The 17,522-nt window shown below is 37.6% G+C and overlaps 1 protein-coding gene across 1 annotated transcript in view; it reads right to left on the bottom strand.

The window, feature by feature from the left end:
- DNAAF6 (dynein axonemal assembly factor 6) overlaps positions 1 to 17,522 on the bottom strand; it is a 79,196-nt gene that overhangs the window by 13,464 nt on the left and 48,210 nt on the right. The window contains exon 6 of the mRNA XM_036460755.2: positions 6,304 to 6,389. Within this exon, the coding sequence (XP_036316648.1) occupies positions 6,304 to 6,389 (86 nt within the window). The remainder of the gene's footprint in view (positions 1 to 6,303; positions 6,390 to 17,522) is intronic.

Genomic DNA, 17,522 nt, shown 5'->3' with positions numbered 1-17,522 from the left:
GGAATTGCCACTGAGGTGCAGCAGAACGCAGGGAACTGCAATATGGTCTGGACTGAGAAACGGGTGTGTCAAATAGAATAACAGAAGTGAATGGCCTTCACAACTGCACACTTTTTTTGCTAAATTTATTTTTTATTTATTTTTATTTTTTTTATTTTCATATTTTGCATCTTTTACTTAAGAAACAAATTTTTTCCTTTTTTCCTCACTAGATTTTAACTTTTTAATTATTACATTTTAAGTACAATAAGCATTTTTATTACTGCTATTTTAATTTTTTTAAGTGCCATTTTACTTTCTCTTTATTTTACATTGGAATTAGTGTTCTTCATTTTATTTTCATTTCTCCTTTAACATTGTTTAAACCTATCTCAACACGACCATTACACCATCACTCTCTTTCTAACCTTCCCCCTTTTGCTATCCTGTTTATCTTAACCCTTTTCTGCTTTAGATTTCCTTACTCTTTCTGTATCCCCCCTGCTAAAATTTCTACCCTACTTATATATCTAATTTCCAATCCCCTGTGCCAAGTGCATACACACCTCTCTCTGAGCTGTATTAACTAGCAAAGAAAAAAAAAATTGTTTTCCTCACTGTTCTTTTGATGCTGTTTGGGGGAATGATGATTATATTGTATTTTTATGCTTTTTACTGAGATTATTTTGCTTATCCTTTTGTTGTTGAAGTTGCTTGGTATTTTCTTATTTGATTGGTTTTTGTTCGTTGTTATTTTATTACTTCTGTTTTCCCTTCCTATGCTGGAAATTAGGGGGTGCTGTAGGTTGTATTATTCTCCAGGTACTGCTGACAGCATTTGTTGGGGTTAGTGGTTGTTCAATTGAAATTCTCTCTCCATATATATAGTTTATTCCCATTTTATCTCTCTCTCTCTCTCTCTCTCTCTCTCTCTCTCTCTCTCTCTCTCTCTCTCTCTCTCTCTCTTTCTTTCTTATTCCTGTTTCCCAATTTCATTTTGACACTCTTTTTCCTATCTTTTTCTTTTGCTCCCTCCCTCTCCTCTTTTTACTCTTCCTCTTTCGTTCCTATTCCCTAATTTGCCTTTCCCTAGTGGTTACCTTTATTGGAGGTTATTAATATTGCAAATACATTTCTGTTCAGTGTCTTGTGTGTTGTACCTGGTTGTGTTGTATTTTGTGCCTTTAAATCAAGGCAGGAGAGAGAAATCAACACAGGAGAGAGACATCCTGAAAAGAGAGACCATGGGGAGACAAAGAAACAGCCTACAAATGAAAGAAAAGCTGGCATCACCAGAAAAGGAAGTAAATGAGTTAGAGGCAAGCAACCTACCAGAACAAGAATTCAGAGTAACAATCATAAGATGGCTAAAAAGAATGGAAGACAAATTTGACATTATGAGTATGACCCAAGAGGAAATGAAGAAAAACCAAGAGGAAATGAAGATGACTCAAGAAGAAATGAAAAATGACATCGCTACTATGAAAACCTCAATAGAAAGCATCAAGAGCAGACTAGAAGAAGCAGAGGACCACATCAGTGAGCTAGAAGACAAGATGGAAAAAAATGCCCAATTATAGCAGCTTCTAGAAAAAAAATTTAAAAAGAAGGAGGAGAGCCTACGGGAGATTTGGGACAATGCAAAACAAAACAATATTCGAATAATAGGGGTACTGGAAGGAAAGGAAAGTGAGGTAGACATGGAAAACGTATTTCAAGAAATAATGACAAAAAACTTTCCCAAGATAGAGAAGAAAAAACCCACACAAATCCAAGATGCTCACAGAGTCCCAAGCAAAATGAATCCCAGAAGACCGACGCCAAGGCACATTATAATTAAATTGGCAAACACCAATGACAAAGTAAGAATCTTAAAAGCAGCCAGAGACAAAAAGTTACATATAAAGGAAACCCCATCAGACTAACAACTGATTTCTCAACAGAAACTCATCAGGCCAGAAGGGAATGGAATGAAATATACAAAGTCATGCAAAGGAAGGGTCTGAATCCAAGCATACTGTACCCAGCAAAGCTATCAATCAAAATTGAAAGGGAAATCAGGAGATTCACAGACAAAAAAGACTAAAGGAATTTATCTTCACCAAAAAAGCAATGCAAGAAATGCTAAGGGGTCTACTGTAAAAATAAAGAAATAGGAAGTGAAGAAGGAACACAGGGGTATAGAATAAAAATGGCGTCAAATGAGTACCTATCATTGAATAACTTTAAATGTAAATGGTTTAAATGCTACAATCAAAAGGCATAGGATAACAGATTGGATAAGAAAACAAGGCCCATACATCTGTTGTCTACAAGAAACCCACCTCAGAAAAAAAGATGCACACAGACTGAGGGTGAAGGGATGGAAAAAGGTTTTCCAGGCAAATGGAAATGAAAAAAAAGCTGGGGTAACAATACTTATATCTGACAAATTAGATCTGAGAGTGAAGGACATAACAAGAGATAATGAAGGGCAGTTCATAATACTAAAGGGAGCAATCCAACAAGAAGAAATAACCCTGGTAAATATATATGCACCCAATACAGGAACACCCAAATACATACTCGAAAAAAAAAACTGCTGGAGGACATTAAGGGAGAGATTAATAGCAATACAATCTTAGTAGGAGATTTTAATACCCCACTGTCACCCTTCGACAAATCATCTAAACAAAAAATCAGCAAAGAAATATAAATCCTAAATGACTCACTAGACCAAATGGAATTAATTGACATCTTCAGAACATTCCACCCCAAAGACACAGAATATACATTCTTCTCAAGCGCACATGGGACATTCTCAAAGATAGACCACATTTTGGGACATAGGCAAAGTGTCTTCAAATTCAAGAAGATAGAAATCTTATCAAGCATCTTCTCAGATCATAATGGCATAAAATTGGAAATTAACTGCGATAAAAATAATCCAAAGAAATCAAACACATGGATACTAAACAGCATGCTATTAAATAAGGACTGGGTTATCAGAGAAATCAAGAAAGAAATTAAAAACATCCTGGAAACAAATGACAATGAAAACACAACAATCCAAAATCTATAGGACACAGCAAAAGCAATTTTGAGAGGGAAGTTCATATCCCTACAAGCCTATTGCAAAAAAACTGTGAAAAATGGTAGCAAATGATCTAACTCTACAACTCAAAGATTAGAAAAAGAGCAACAAGAACAGCCCAGTGTAAGCAGAAGGAAGGAAATAACAAAAATTAGAGCGGAGATAAACGACATACAGACCAAAGAAACAATACATAAAATCAACAAAACCAAGAGCTGGTTCTTTGAAAGGATAAACAAGATAGATGAACCTCTAGCCAGGCTAACCAAGAAACAAAGAGAGAGGACCCAAGTGAACAAAATCAGAAACGAAAGAGGTGAAATAACAATAGACCCCGCCGAAATACAAAGGATTGTTACAAAATACTACGAACTCTATTCCAACAAACTGAACAACCTGGAGGAAATGGACATATTCCTAGAAAAATACAACCTTCCAAAACTCATTCAGGAAGAATATATAAATCTCAATAGAACAGTAACTTGGAAAGAAATTGAAACAGTCATCAAAAAGCTTCCAGCAAACAAAAGCCCAGGGCGAGATAGCTTCACAGGAGAGCTTTACTAAACATTCAAGGAAGAACTAAAACCTATCCTCCTCAGACTATTCCAAGCTCCTTCTATGAAGCCAGCATCACCCTAATACCAAAACCAGATAAAGACAACTCCATGAAAGAGAATTACAGGCCAATATCCCTTATGAACATAGATGCCAAAATCCTCAACAAAATTCTAGCAAATTGGCTCCAGCAGAGCATCAGAAAGATCATACACCATGACGAAGTAGGATTTTTTTTCGGGAATGCAAGGATGGTACAATATCTGCAAATCCATAAACGTGATACATCACATAAACAAATTGAAAGATAAAAATCATATGGTCATATTAATTGATGCAGAAAAAGCATTTGATAAAATCCAACGCCCTTTCATGATTAAAACTCTCAACAAGGTGGGAGTACAAGGATCATACCTCAACATAATAAAAGCTATATATGATAAACCAACAGCAAACATCATACTCAATGGGCAAAAACTAAAACCATTCCCTATAAGAACAGGAACAAGACAGGGTTGCCCGCTCTCACCACTCCTCTTTGACATAGTACTGGAAATACTAGCCATTGCAATTAGACAAGAAGAGGATATAAAAGGCATCCAAATTGGAAAAGAAGAAGTAAAGTTATCCTTATTTGCAGATGACATGATATTATACATAAAAAACACAAAAGACTCTATTAAAAAAAGTAATTGACTTAATAAATAAATTTGGCAATGTAGCAGGATACAAAATTAACGCCAAGAAATATATGGCATTTCTATACAGCAATAGTGAACTTGCAGAAACAGAGATTAAAAAGGCAATCCCATTTACCATTGCACCAAAAAAATTAAGATACCTTGGAATAAACTTAACTAAGGAGGTAAAAGACCTATATATGGAAAACTACATGACACTGAAAAAAGAGATAGAAGGAGATGTAAACACATGAAAGAACATACCATGTTCATGGATTGGTAGAATCAACATCATCAAAATGTCCATACTTCCAAAAGCAATCTATAGGTTCAATGCACTCCCAGTTAAAATACCACCGGCATATTTCACTCACCTAGAAAAAACTCTTCAAAAGTACATTTGGAACAACAAAAGACCCCGAATAGCCACAGCAATCCTGAGAAAGAAGAGTAAAGTAGGAGGGATCTCAATACCAGACTTCAAGCTGTATGACAAAGCCACTGTTCTCAAAACAGCCTGGTACTGGCACAAGAACAGACATATAGCTCAATGGAATAGAGTTGAGAACCCAGATATCAACCCAAATTACTATGCTCAGTTAATATTTGACAAAGGAGGCACAAATATACAATGGAGTCAAGACAGTCTCTTCAATAAATGGTGTTGGGAAAATTGGACAGATACATGCAAAAGAATGAAACTGGATCACCAACTTACACCATACACAAAAATAAACTCAGAATGGATACAGGACTTAAACATAAGAAGTGAAACCATAAAAATTCTAGAGGCATCCACTGGCAGCAAAATCTCAGACATATGCCAACAGAACTTCTTCACTGATCCTGCCCCTAGGACAATGGAAAATAAAGAGAAAATAAACAAATGGGATGACATCAAAATAAAATGCTTTTTTTCAGCAAAGGAAACCATCAACAAAACAACAAGAAAGCCCTCTGTATGGGGGAACATATTGGCAAATATTATCACTGATAAAGGTTTAATCTCCAACATCTACAGACAGCTTATACAACTTAATAAAAGGAAGATAAATGACCCAATTAAAAAATGGGCAATGATCTAAATAGAATCTTCTCAAAAGAAGACCGAAGGAAGGCCAAAAGGCACATGAAAACATGCTCAAAGTCACTAATTATCCGACAGATGCAAATCAAAACAGCAATGCAGTACCATCTCACACCTGTCAGAATGGCCAACATCAACAAATCAACAAAAGACAAGTGTTGGCGAGGTTGCGGAGAAAAAGGAACCCTGGTGCACTGCTGGTGGGAATGCAGACTGGTGCAACCACTGTGGAGAACAGTATGGAGCTTCCTCAAAAAACTGAAAATGGAACTCCCATTTGACCCAGTAATCCCACTCCTAGGAATATATCCCAAGAAGCCAGAAACATCAATCAGAAAAGATATATGCACCCCTATGTTCATAACAGCACAATTTACCATAGCTAGGATTTGGAAACAGCCTAGGTGCCCATCAGCAGACAACTGGATCCAGAAACTGTGGTACATCTACACAATGGAATACTATTCTGCCATAAAAAATAAAAAATTCTCATCCTTTGCAGCAACCTGGATGGAATTGGAGAACATCATGGTGAGTGAAACAAGCCAGTCAATGAAAGAGAGACACCACATGACCTCACTTATTTATGGATGATAAAGAACATAATAAACTGAAGTACCAAAAGGTAGATATAGAGACAGTAAAGCAACAAGCCGACTGTCAAATTACAGCTGGGAGGTTGGGGAGATCTGGGAGAGATAATAGAACAACTGAAGGACTTGTATACATGCATATAAGTACAACCAATGGACACAAAACTCTGGGGTGGGAGGGTATGTACGGGAGGCGGGGCATTGGTATATGTACAAAAATAATAATTTAATTTAAAAATATATTAAAAATAAAAAATAAAAATGAAAAATAAAATATTGACTGAGGATTCATTTATATTATAATAAGTTATTATAGTTATAAGTTTTACTCACTTATCAGGAGTACGAAGGTCAAGGATCATTTCCTGGACACTAATTTTAATTTCAGAAGAGTTTGTATTTGGCAGTTTAATTTTAACCTGAAAGGAAAAATGAGAAGAAAAATACTATTGTATTGAGAATCAGTTAAGAGTATAAAAAAATATAGGGAAATAAGAACTAATATTTATTGTCAACTACTAGTATTTGGCAAGTTATGCCACTTCCTCATAACTATCTTGAAAAACAGTGTTTATTACCCCTACTTTACAGATGGAGAAACTGGAATAAACTGAAGTTTAGCGAGTGTCTCAAGGGCAAGGGTTAGTAATTTGATTAAGTTCTATCTGACACCAAATCTATATAGAAACACTTTGGTTACTTGCCTGTAACCTTCATTGTCTGAAGTTGCATTGCAGTGCACCTGCTAAAGTTAGAGACCATCAACTGCCTTTATATCATTGGGCCCTTTGTATTAAAAAGTGGTTATTTCTTGTGTTAGGTATAGGTTGATGATGTCATCTGGTAATTTACTGGTATAAACTTCCATACCACATTTCCTAGAGAAGTGTAGGAGTCCATAGAAGTTGTTAGTATAATAAAAGAGAAATAATAATATGTCCCCTATCCATAAAATGAGAATATTTATTAGTTTGGTAAGATTTTACTTAAAAATACCTCATTTACTTATCACATGACCCAGCAATTCCATTTCTGAGTATATACCCAAGAGGTGCTCACAGAAAAACATATACATAACATTTTTGTTATTATAATCATTATTCATAATAGCAAAAAGATGAAAACCAACCAAATAAATACCAACTGATGAATGGAAAACCCAAATGTAGTATATACATAGAATGGAATATTATCTCATACAATGAAAGCTTAATATGCAAATTGACAGTCACTCCAATTCACAAGATGGCTGCCCCAATGTGGTCAAAGATGGCCAGCAAGGGAGGGTAGTTAGGAGGGACCAGGCCTACAAGGGAGGGCAGTTGGGGGTGATCAGGCCTGTAGGGGAGGGCAGTTGGGGGGGACTAGGCCAGCAGGGGAGGGAAGCTAGGAGCGACCAGGCTGGCAGGGGAGGGCAGTTAGGAAGGACCAGGGTTGCAAGGGAGAGCAGTTGGGAGGAACAAGGCCTGCAAGGGAGGGCAGTTGGGCTTGACCAGTCTTGCAAGGGAGGGCAGTTAGAGGTGACTGGGCCTATAGAGGAGGGCAGTTGGGGGAAACCAGGCCTGCAGGGGAGGACAATTAAGGGTGACCAGGCCAGCAGGGGAAGGCAGTTAGGGTCTATCGGGCTGGCAGGGGAACAGTTAGGCATCAATCAGGCTGGTAGAGGAGTGGTTAGGGCGTGATCAGGCTGGCAGGCAGGCGAGTCACTGGCATCAGGCCTGAAAGGGCAGTCAGACATTCCTCGAGGGGTCCCAGATTGGAGAATGTGCAGGCTGGCTGAGGGACACTACCCCCTTGTGCACTTATTTTGTGCACCGGGCCTCTAGTTCAGTCATAAAAAGGAATGAAGTACTGCCATGGTCAGTTTGGCTCAGTGGATAGAGTGTTGGCCTGTGGACTGAAGCATCCTGGGTTCGATTCCAATCAAAGGCACATGCCTGGGTTGTGGCTCAACCCCCAGTAAGGGGTGGGGGTGAGGTGGTGCAGGAGGCAGCCAATCAATTATTCTCGCTCATCATTGATGCTTCTATCTCTCCCTCCCTCTCTCTTCCTATCAGAAATCAATAAAAAATATTTTTAAAAAGGAACAAAATACTATTACATGGATGAATGTTAAGAATATTAAGCTAAGTGAAAGAATTCAGGCACAAAAAGCCACTTATTATAGGAAATTTTATGTGAAATATCCAGAATACCCATAGAGACTGAAACTAGACGAGTGTTTGTGGGAGCCTGGAGAGGGAGCAAAGAGAAGTGACTGCTAAATGAGTATGAATTACCTTTGTGCTGATGAATATTTTCTCAAATTATATATTGGTGATGGTTGCAAAACACTGTTAATATACTAAATGTCACTAATGGCAAATGTTATATGTATTTTATCACAATAAAAGTCTCATCTCTCAAACTTACTATCCTTTTGATAGAAGTTGATTATCTATCTATCTATCTATCTATCTATCTATCATCTATTTGAGATAACATGGGATATGGTTTCCAAAGACAAAGAAAAAAAATAAACCTAAGTTTTAGGTAAATTATGAAGCCTTATCTAAAATGAGCTAAAAGACTTAAAATATTGGACATCTGGTGATTTCAGAGCTGGAATGGAAAGGATAAAGGCTGTAGGTTTTACATATAGCTGTCCAATTATCCAAGCACCATTTATTGAAGAGACTGTCTTGACACCATTGTATACTCTTGCCTCCTTTTTCAAATATTAATTAAGTATAATGGCTTGGGTAGAATTCTGGGTTCTCTGTTCTGTTCCATTGATCTATTAATATATGTCTGTTCTTGATCTATATGCCAGTACCAGGGTGTTTTGAGTATAGTGGCTTTGTAATATAGCTTGATATCTGGCCTTGTAATCCCTCCAACTTTGTTCTTCTTTCTCAGGATTGCTGCAGCTATTCGGGGTCTTTTGGATTCCATATAAATTTTAGACAGTTTTTTTCTAGATCTGTGAAGTATGCTGTTGTTATTTTAATAGGGATTGAATTGAATCTTTATATTGCTTTGGGTAGTATGTATATTTTAATTATGTGGGTTATACCAATTCATGAACATGGCATATTCTTCCACTTGTTTATATCCTTTTCTATAAACAAAGAGAGAAAAAAGAACTGACTGTTAAATGAGTACAGATTACCTTTGGTTTGATGATTAACTTTTTCAATGTTCTATAGCTTTCTGAGTACAGCCCTTTTACCTCCTTGGTTAAGTTAAGTATTAAGTATCTTAATTTTTTGTTGCAATGGTAAATGGGCTTATATTTTAGTTTCTGTTTCTGAAATCTTATTATTGGTGAATAAAAATGCCATCAGCTGAAACCGGTTTGGCTCAGTGGATAGAGTGTCGGTCTGTGGACTGAAGGGTCCCAGGTTCGATTCTGGCCAGGGGCATGTACATTGGTTGCAGGCACATCCCCCTAGGGGGTGTGCAGGAGGCAGCTGGTTGATGTTTCTCTCGCATCGATGTTTCTGGCTCTCTATCTCTCTCCCTTCCTCTCTGTGGAAAATAAATTTTTAAAAAAATGCCATCAATTTCTAGGTGTTAATTTTGTATCCTGCTACATTGCCAAAATACTTTATTAAATCTAGTAGTTTTTTTGTTTGTTTGTTTGTTTGTTTTGTTTTTGCTGGAGTCTTTAGGGTTTTCTAGGTACAATATCTTGTAATCAGTGAATACTGATGATTTTACAACCTCCTTTCCAATTTGAATGTCTTTTATTAATTTTTCTTCTAATATGATTGCTGTTGCTAGGACATCCAGTACTAAGTTGAATAAAAGTGGTGAAAATGGACAACCCTGTCTTATTCTAGTTTTTAGGGAAAATGGTTTTAGTTTTTGCCCATTGAGTATGATGTTGACTGTAGGTTTGTTATATATGCCCTTTATTATGTTGAAATATGATCCTTCTATTCCCACTTTGTTGACGGTTTTTATCAAAAATGGGTGTTGGGTTTTACCAACTTATACTGTACACAAGAATAAACTCAGAATGGATAAAAAAAAAACTAAATGTAACCCATAAAACCATAAAAAACCTTGCAGAAAACATAGGCAGCAAAGTGTCAGATATCTCATGTGGCAAATTTTTCACTGATACAATGCCTGGCACAAGAGAAACAAAGGAAAAAATAACCAAATGGGACTACGTTAAAATACAAAGCTTCTGTACAGAAAAGAAATCAGCATCAAAATGAAAAGGGAATACACTGTATGGGAGAACATATTTGCCATTTTGATACATCTGATAAGGAATTAATATCCAAAATATATAATGTATTCTTACAAATCTACAAAAGGAAAAAAAAACAAATGCAATCAATGGGCAGATGACTTAAATAGACACTTCTCCAAAGTGATATACAGATGGCCAAGAGACATATGGAAATATGCTCAACATCACTAATCATCGGAGAAATGCAAATTAAAATGACAATGAAGTACCACCTCACACCTGTCAGAATGGCTGCTATCAACAAATCAACAAATAACAAGTGCTAGTGAGGATGTGGAGAAAAAGGAACCCCGGTACATTATTGGTGGGAATGTAGACTGGTACAGCCACTGTGGAAACCAGTGTGGAGTTTCCTCAAAAAATTAAAAATAGAACTTCCATTTGACCCAGTGATCCCACTTCTACCAATCTATCCTAATAAGCCTGAAACACCAATGAGAAAGAACATATGTACCCCGTGTACATAGCAGCACAATTTATAATAGCTAAGATCTGGAAATAGTCCAAGTGCCCATCAATAGATGAATGGATTAAAAAAAAAATCTGTGGTAGAGTGTGGGCATTCTGTGATGCCATCAAATTTACATAAAACTGAACCTCTCAGAGGTCTCCAGAATCTCAAGATTGTGTGTTTTTGGAGAGCAGCTTTTTCTAGGAACTCAACAGCATCACCTCCCAGACAGCCCTTGGACACTGCCACGACCCAGCAGCCACTCCAGCCAAAATCCTGCTGCCACACCCACAGACCTGCAGACTCTTGGACCTCCACCTCCAAAGGTGCACTGCTCCCACAGCAACAACTCAGCTGCGCAACTTCAGCACCAGGGCGCCTCAAGTGCATCAGAGCTCTGCACCAGCAAAGGCACTGTCACAGCCGCGTATTTCCAATGGGCAGGCACCCTGAGCCCATCTATCCACAGGGCACTCGTGGGAGCCTCTGTGAGCCCTCCCTGGGTGCAATCTTGAACAAACAGGGACACACTCTCCCAGCAGTAGAAATTCTGAATTCGCTCATCCTGGATACCTGCCACATATGCCTTAATTATGCAGCTTCAGTTTCAGGGCCTTCATGTGGTTCAGTGAGCCTCATTGGCAAACGCGTCATGGGTGCCCCTGTGAGCTGACACTGGGAGTGTGTACCTATCCACTACAGGTGCAGCAGCAAAAACTGAGTCTTCCCACCCCACAGCTGCAGAACTCTGGACACTACAGTTGCACACTTGTCCAGCACACATGCTTACTAACTCCACCACTCCATAGGCAGCCGTTGGGCACCTCTGTGAGCCCCCTCTGGGCACACACTTATACAGGGACACACTGCTGGGCCGTAGAAATGCTGAATTCCCTCTTCTAGGATACCTGCCCATAGACACTGCAATCCTGTGGCTACAGCACCAGGGCTCTTCAGAGTGCATCAGTACACCCTGCTGGTAAATGCACCATGGGTACTCCTGTGAGCCACCACTGGGGCACGTATTTCCAACCACTGGAGAGAAGCAAAAGCTGACCCTGCCCACCCCCACAACTATAGAACTCTGGACACCAGAGTCATGACTTTCCAGAGCACAGGCCTTCTGAGCCCCATCATCCCAACAGAAGGTTCCTGGGTGCCACTGTGAGTCCCTGCTGGGCACATGTGATTTCAACCAAGGGCACAAGACAGCAAAAATTAGAAGACCCCCTCCACCACTGCTGACTTCTAGACACCACAATTGCACCTTTCCAGCTCACGGCCTACATCAAGAGAACCCCAATAGCTCAAGTAGGGATCTTGGTAATATGCTAGATTACCAAGCCCAGGAGACCTGAGAGATCACACCATTAGTATCATCCCCAAAATAACCTGGGTAGCAAAGCAATTGTATCTAAAATTAAAACATTACAGCAAAACATGGGAAGACAAAAAAAAAAAAAAATCCCCAAAAGAAGAAAAAGAGGAATCACCACAAATGAAATTGAAGCTAGCAACATATCAGAGAAAGATTAAGAGTAATGGTTATAAGGATGCTCAAACAGCTGGATGACAAATACACACAACTCAATGACAAATACACATAAGTCAATGAGAATTATAAGGAGCTGAATGAGAATGTCACCAACATGAAAAGGAACCAAGAGGAGATGAAGAACAACATAAAATGAAATAAATAACACAATGGAAGGCTTAAACAGAAGACTAGAAGAGACTGAGGACCACATCAGTGAATTAGACGACAAGGTAGGAAAAAACACACAAACACAGCAGCAACTGGAAATAAGACTTAAAAAGCAAGAGGAGAGCCTAAGGGAGCTTTGGGAAACACAAAACGAAACAACTTTTGCATAATAGGGATACCAGAAGGAGAAGGAGAGAAGCAAGGAATAGAAAACCTGTTTGAAGAAATAATGACAGAAAACTTGCCTGATATTGGCAAGAAAAAAAACTATGCAAGTCCAAGAAGCACATAGAGTCACAAAGAAGATGAACCCCAAAAGACTGACACCAAGACCCATCGTAATTATTTGCAAACACCAATGACAAAGTAATAATCTTAAAGACTGACAGAGAGACAGAAAGTCACCTACAAGTGATCTCCTATTAGAATATCAACAGATTTCTCAACAGAAATACACCAGGCAAGAAGGCAGTGGAATGAAATATACAAAGTGATGCAAAGCAAGGGACTGAATCCAAGAATACTATATCCAGCAAGGCTATCATTCAAAATTGAAGGTGGAATCAGGAGCTTCACAGAGAAAAAAGGGCTAAGAGAGTTTATTACTACCAAGTCAGAAATGCAAGAAATGCTAAAGGAACTGCTGTAAAAAAAAAAAAAAAAAAAAAAAAAGGAAAGAAAGAAAAAGACAAGAAGAAACACAAACATTAAGAATAAAAATGACAACAAACAAGTACTTATCAATAATAACATTAAACGTAAACAGGTTAAACACACAAATCAAAAGATATAGGGTAGCTGAATGGATAAGAAAACATGACCCATATATTTGCTGTCTGCAAGAGACCCACCTCAGAACAAAGGATTCACACAGACTGAGAGTGAAGGAATGGAAACACATTTTTCAGGCAAGGGGAAAGGAGAAAAAAGCTGGGATTGTGATACTTATATCTGACAACATAGACCTAAAAGTAAAGGCCATAACAAGAGATAAGGAAGGCCACTACATAATACTAAAAAGATCAATTCAAGAAGTTAAAACTCTGGTAAACATATATGCGCCCTATACAGGAGCACCCAAATACATAAACCAACTTCTGGAAGATATCAAAGGAGAGATTGATAGCAATCAAGTCATAATAGGGGATTTTTATACCCCATTGACACCACTGGATAAACCCTCTAAACAAAAACTCAGCAAAGAAACAGCAATCCAAAATGACTCAGTAGATCAGATGGACATAATTGACATCTTCAGAACATTTCACCCCAAAGCTACAGAGTATATATTCTTCTCAAGTGAACACAAGACATTTTCAAAGATAGACCACATATTGGATCACAGGCAAAGACACTTAAAAATTCAAGAAGATAGAAATCATAACAAACATCTTCTCAAACCATAATGGCATAATATTAGAAATGAACTACAATAAAAACAATGAAAAAATCAAACACTTGGAGGCTAAATAGCATGCTATTAAACAATGATTGGGTTACCAAAGAGATGAAAGAAGAAATTAAAATCATCCTGGGAACAAATGACAATGAAAACACAACAATCCAAAATCTATGGGATACAATGAAAGCAATCCTGAGAGGAAAGTTCATAGCTCTACAGATCTACCTCAAAAAACAAGAAAAAATAGTAATAAATTATCTAACCTTGCAACTTAAAGAACTAGAAAATGAGCAACAAGAAAAGCCTATAGTAACCAAAAACGAGATAATAAAGATCAGAGCAGAAATAAATGATATAGAGACAAAAAAAAAAAACAAACACAAAAAAACCCACAAACAACAACAACACAAAAGATCAATGAAACCAAGAGTTGTTCTTTGAAAGGATAAACAAGACTGATTAACCTCTAGCCAGGCTCACCAAGAAACAAAGAAAGAGGGCCCAAATAAACAAAATCAGAAATGAAAGAAGTGATGTAACAAATGACCCCACAGATATACAAAAGATTGTAAAAAATACTATGAGCAACTCTACTCCAACAAACTGGACAACCTAGATTAAATAGACACATTCCTAGAAAAATACAAGCTTCCAAAATTCAATCAGGAAGATTAAAAAAAAAAAATAGGCTCACAACTACTGATGAAATTGAAACAGTAATTAAGAAGCTTCCAAAAAACAAAAGTCCTGGGCCATATGTCTTCACATGGGAGTTTTAACAAACATTCAAAGAAGAATTAAAACCAATCCTTCTCAGACTATTCCAAAAAAATTCAAGAGGAAAGCACACTTCCGAGCTTTTCCTATGAAACCAGCATTATCCTAATGCCAAAATTAGATAAAGACTCCACTAAGAAAGAGAATTATAGGCCAATATCCCTGATGAACATAGATGCTGAAATCCCCAACAAAGTTCTAGCAAACCTGCTCCAGCATTACATTAGAAAAACCATACCCCATGACCAAGTGGGATTTATTCCAGGAATGAAAGGCTGATACAATATCCCAAAAATCAATAAATGTGATACATCACATAAACAGAGTGACAGACAAAAAAAAATCAGCTAATCATATCAATTGATAAAGAAAAGGCATTTGACAAAATCCAACACCCTTTTCTGATAAAAATTCTCGGCAAAGTGGAAATAGAGGGATCGTACCTCAATATAATAAAAGCCTTATGTGACAAATCTACAGCCAACATCATACTCAATGGTCAAAAAACTAAAACCATTTCTACTAAGTACAGGAACAAGACAGGGATGTCTGCATTCAACACTACTATTTGACATAGTACTGAAGTGCTAGCCATAGCAATCACACAAGAAGAAGAAATAAAGGGCATCTAAATTGGAGAAGAGGAAGTAAATTTGTCATTATTCACAGATGACATCATACATAGAAAACCCTAAAGACTCTATCAAAAATTATTAGACTTAATAAATGAATTTGGCAATGTAGCATGATACAAAATTAATGCCAAGAAGTATATGGCATTACTATATATCAACAATGAACTTATAGAAAAAGAGACTAAGAAGACAATCCCATTTACCATAGCACCAAAAATATTAACATATCTAAGAATAAAATTAACTAAGGAGGTAAAAGACCTCTACTCAGAAAACTACAGAACATTGAAAAAAGAGATAGACTAGAGGAAGACATAAATAGGTGGAAGAGCATACCGTGTTCATGAATTGGTAGAATCAACATCATTAAAATGTCCATACTACCCAAAGCAATCTATAGATTGAATACACTCCCCATTAAAATACCAACGACATATTTCACAGACCTGAATGAACACTACAAAAATTTATCTGAAATTTAAAAAAAGACTTCAAATAGCCACAGCAATCTTGAGAAAGAAGAGCAACGTAGGAGGGATCTCAGAATCATATATAAAGCTGTATTACAAAGCCACTGTTCTCAACATTACCTGGCACTGGCATAAGAACAGACATATAGACTGATGGAATAGAATAGAGAACCCAGAAAGAGACCAAAACCACTATGCTCAATTAATATTTGACAAAGGAGGCAAGAGCATACAATGGAGTCAAGACAGTTTCTTCAATAAATGATGTTGGAAAAACTGGACAGATACATGCAAAAAAATGAAACTAGACCACCAACTTACACCATACACAAAAAATAAACTCAAAATGGATCAAGGACTTAAACATAAGATGGGAAACCATAAAAATACTAGAGGCATCCAGAGACAGCAAAATCTCAGACATATGCCAAAGCAATATATTCACCAATACAGCTCCTAGGGCCAAAGAAACTGAAGATAAAATAAACAAATGGGACTACATCAAAATAAAAAGCTTCTGCATAGAAAAAGAAACCATCAACAAAACAACAAGAAAGCCCACTGCATGGGAGAACATATTTGCCAATGTTATTTCGGATTAAGTGTTTAATTTCCAACATTTACGCGGAACTCATAGAACATGACAAAAGAAAGATAAACAACCCAATAAAAAAATAGGCAAAGGACCTAAAATAGATACTTTTTATAGAGGACATAAGGAAGGCCGAAAGACATATGAAAACATGCTAAAAGTCACTAATTATCCGAGATTTGCAAATCAAAACAAAATTGAGGTACCATGTCACACCTGTCAGAATGGCTATCATCAACATGTCAACAAATGACAAGTGCTGGAGAGGATACTGAGAAAAAAGAACCTTCATACACTGCTGGTGGTAATGCCGACTGGTGCAGCCACTGTGGAGAACAGTATGGAGTTTCCTCAAAAACTAAAAATGGAACTCCTATTTGACCCAGTGATCCCACTTCTAGGAATATATCCCAAGAAACTAGAAACGCCAATCAGAAAGGATATATGCACCCCTATGTTCATAGCAGCACAATTTACCTTAGCTAAGATTTGGAAACAGCTTAAGTGCCCATCAGCAGATGACTGGATTAAAAAGCTGTTGAACATCTACACAGTGGAATACTACGCTGCTTTAAAAAAGAAGGAAATCTTACCATTTGCAGCAGCATGGATGGAACTGGAGAGCATTATGCTAAGTAAAATAAGTCAGTCAGTGGAAGAAAAATACCACATGATCTCACTCATTTGTGGAGTATAATAAACAACATAAACTGATGAACAGGGACAGATGCAGAGACAGAGAAGCATTGATCAAACTTTCAAACTTCTGAGGGCAGGTATGGGAGGGTGGGGTTAATGGGGAGAGATCAACCAAAGGACTTGTATACATTCATATAAGCCTAACCAATGGACATGGACACCAGAGGGGTGAGGGCTTGAGGGGGAAGAGGGGAGTTTGCTGGGTTCATGGGAGGATGAGGACACATATGTAATACCTTAATCAACAAAGAAAAATTTTTTAAATACAGTAAAATCATCATTCAGAAACACCTGAAAGCTGACTGAATGGAAATTCTACAACTAGAAAAGTAAAGAAGAAAGCACACTGAGACTGGTAGGAGGGGTGGAGGCACAGAATTGGCTGGTCCAACACCCATGTGTGCTGTTTTTTTTTTGTTTTGTTTTGTTTTTGTTTGTTTGTTTGTTTTTTATCAGGAGGGAGATTGCCTCTGCAGAAGCTGCCATGAAGATCAAGGGATCCAAGCCTCACACCAGACCCCAAGCCCAGGATTCCAGAGCTGGGAAGGAAAGTCCCCATAACTTCAGGCTGTAAA

This window comes from Pipistrellus kuhlii, unplaced genomic scaffold, assembly GCF_014108245.1.
Source record: "Pipistrellus kuhlii isolate mPipKuh1 unplaced genomic scaffold, mPipKuh1.p scaffold_m20_p_33, whole genome shotgun sequence".
Classification (NCBI taxonomy): domain Eukaryota; kingdom Metazoa; phylum Chordata; class Mammalia; order Chiroptera; family Vespertilionidae; genus Pipistrellus; species Pipistrellus kuhlii.
The sequence above is the reverse complement of the archived record's forward strand: the minus strand, read 5'-3'. Positions and strand labels throughout refer to the sequence as shown.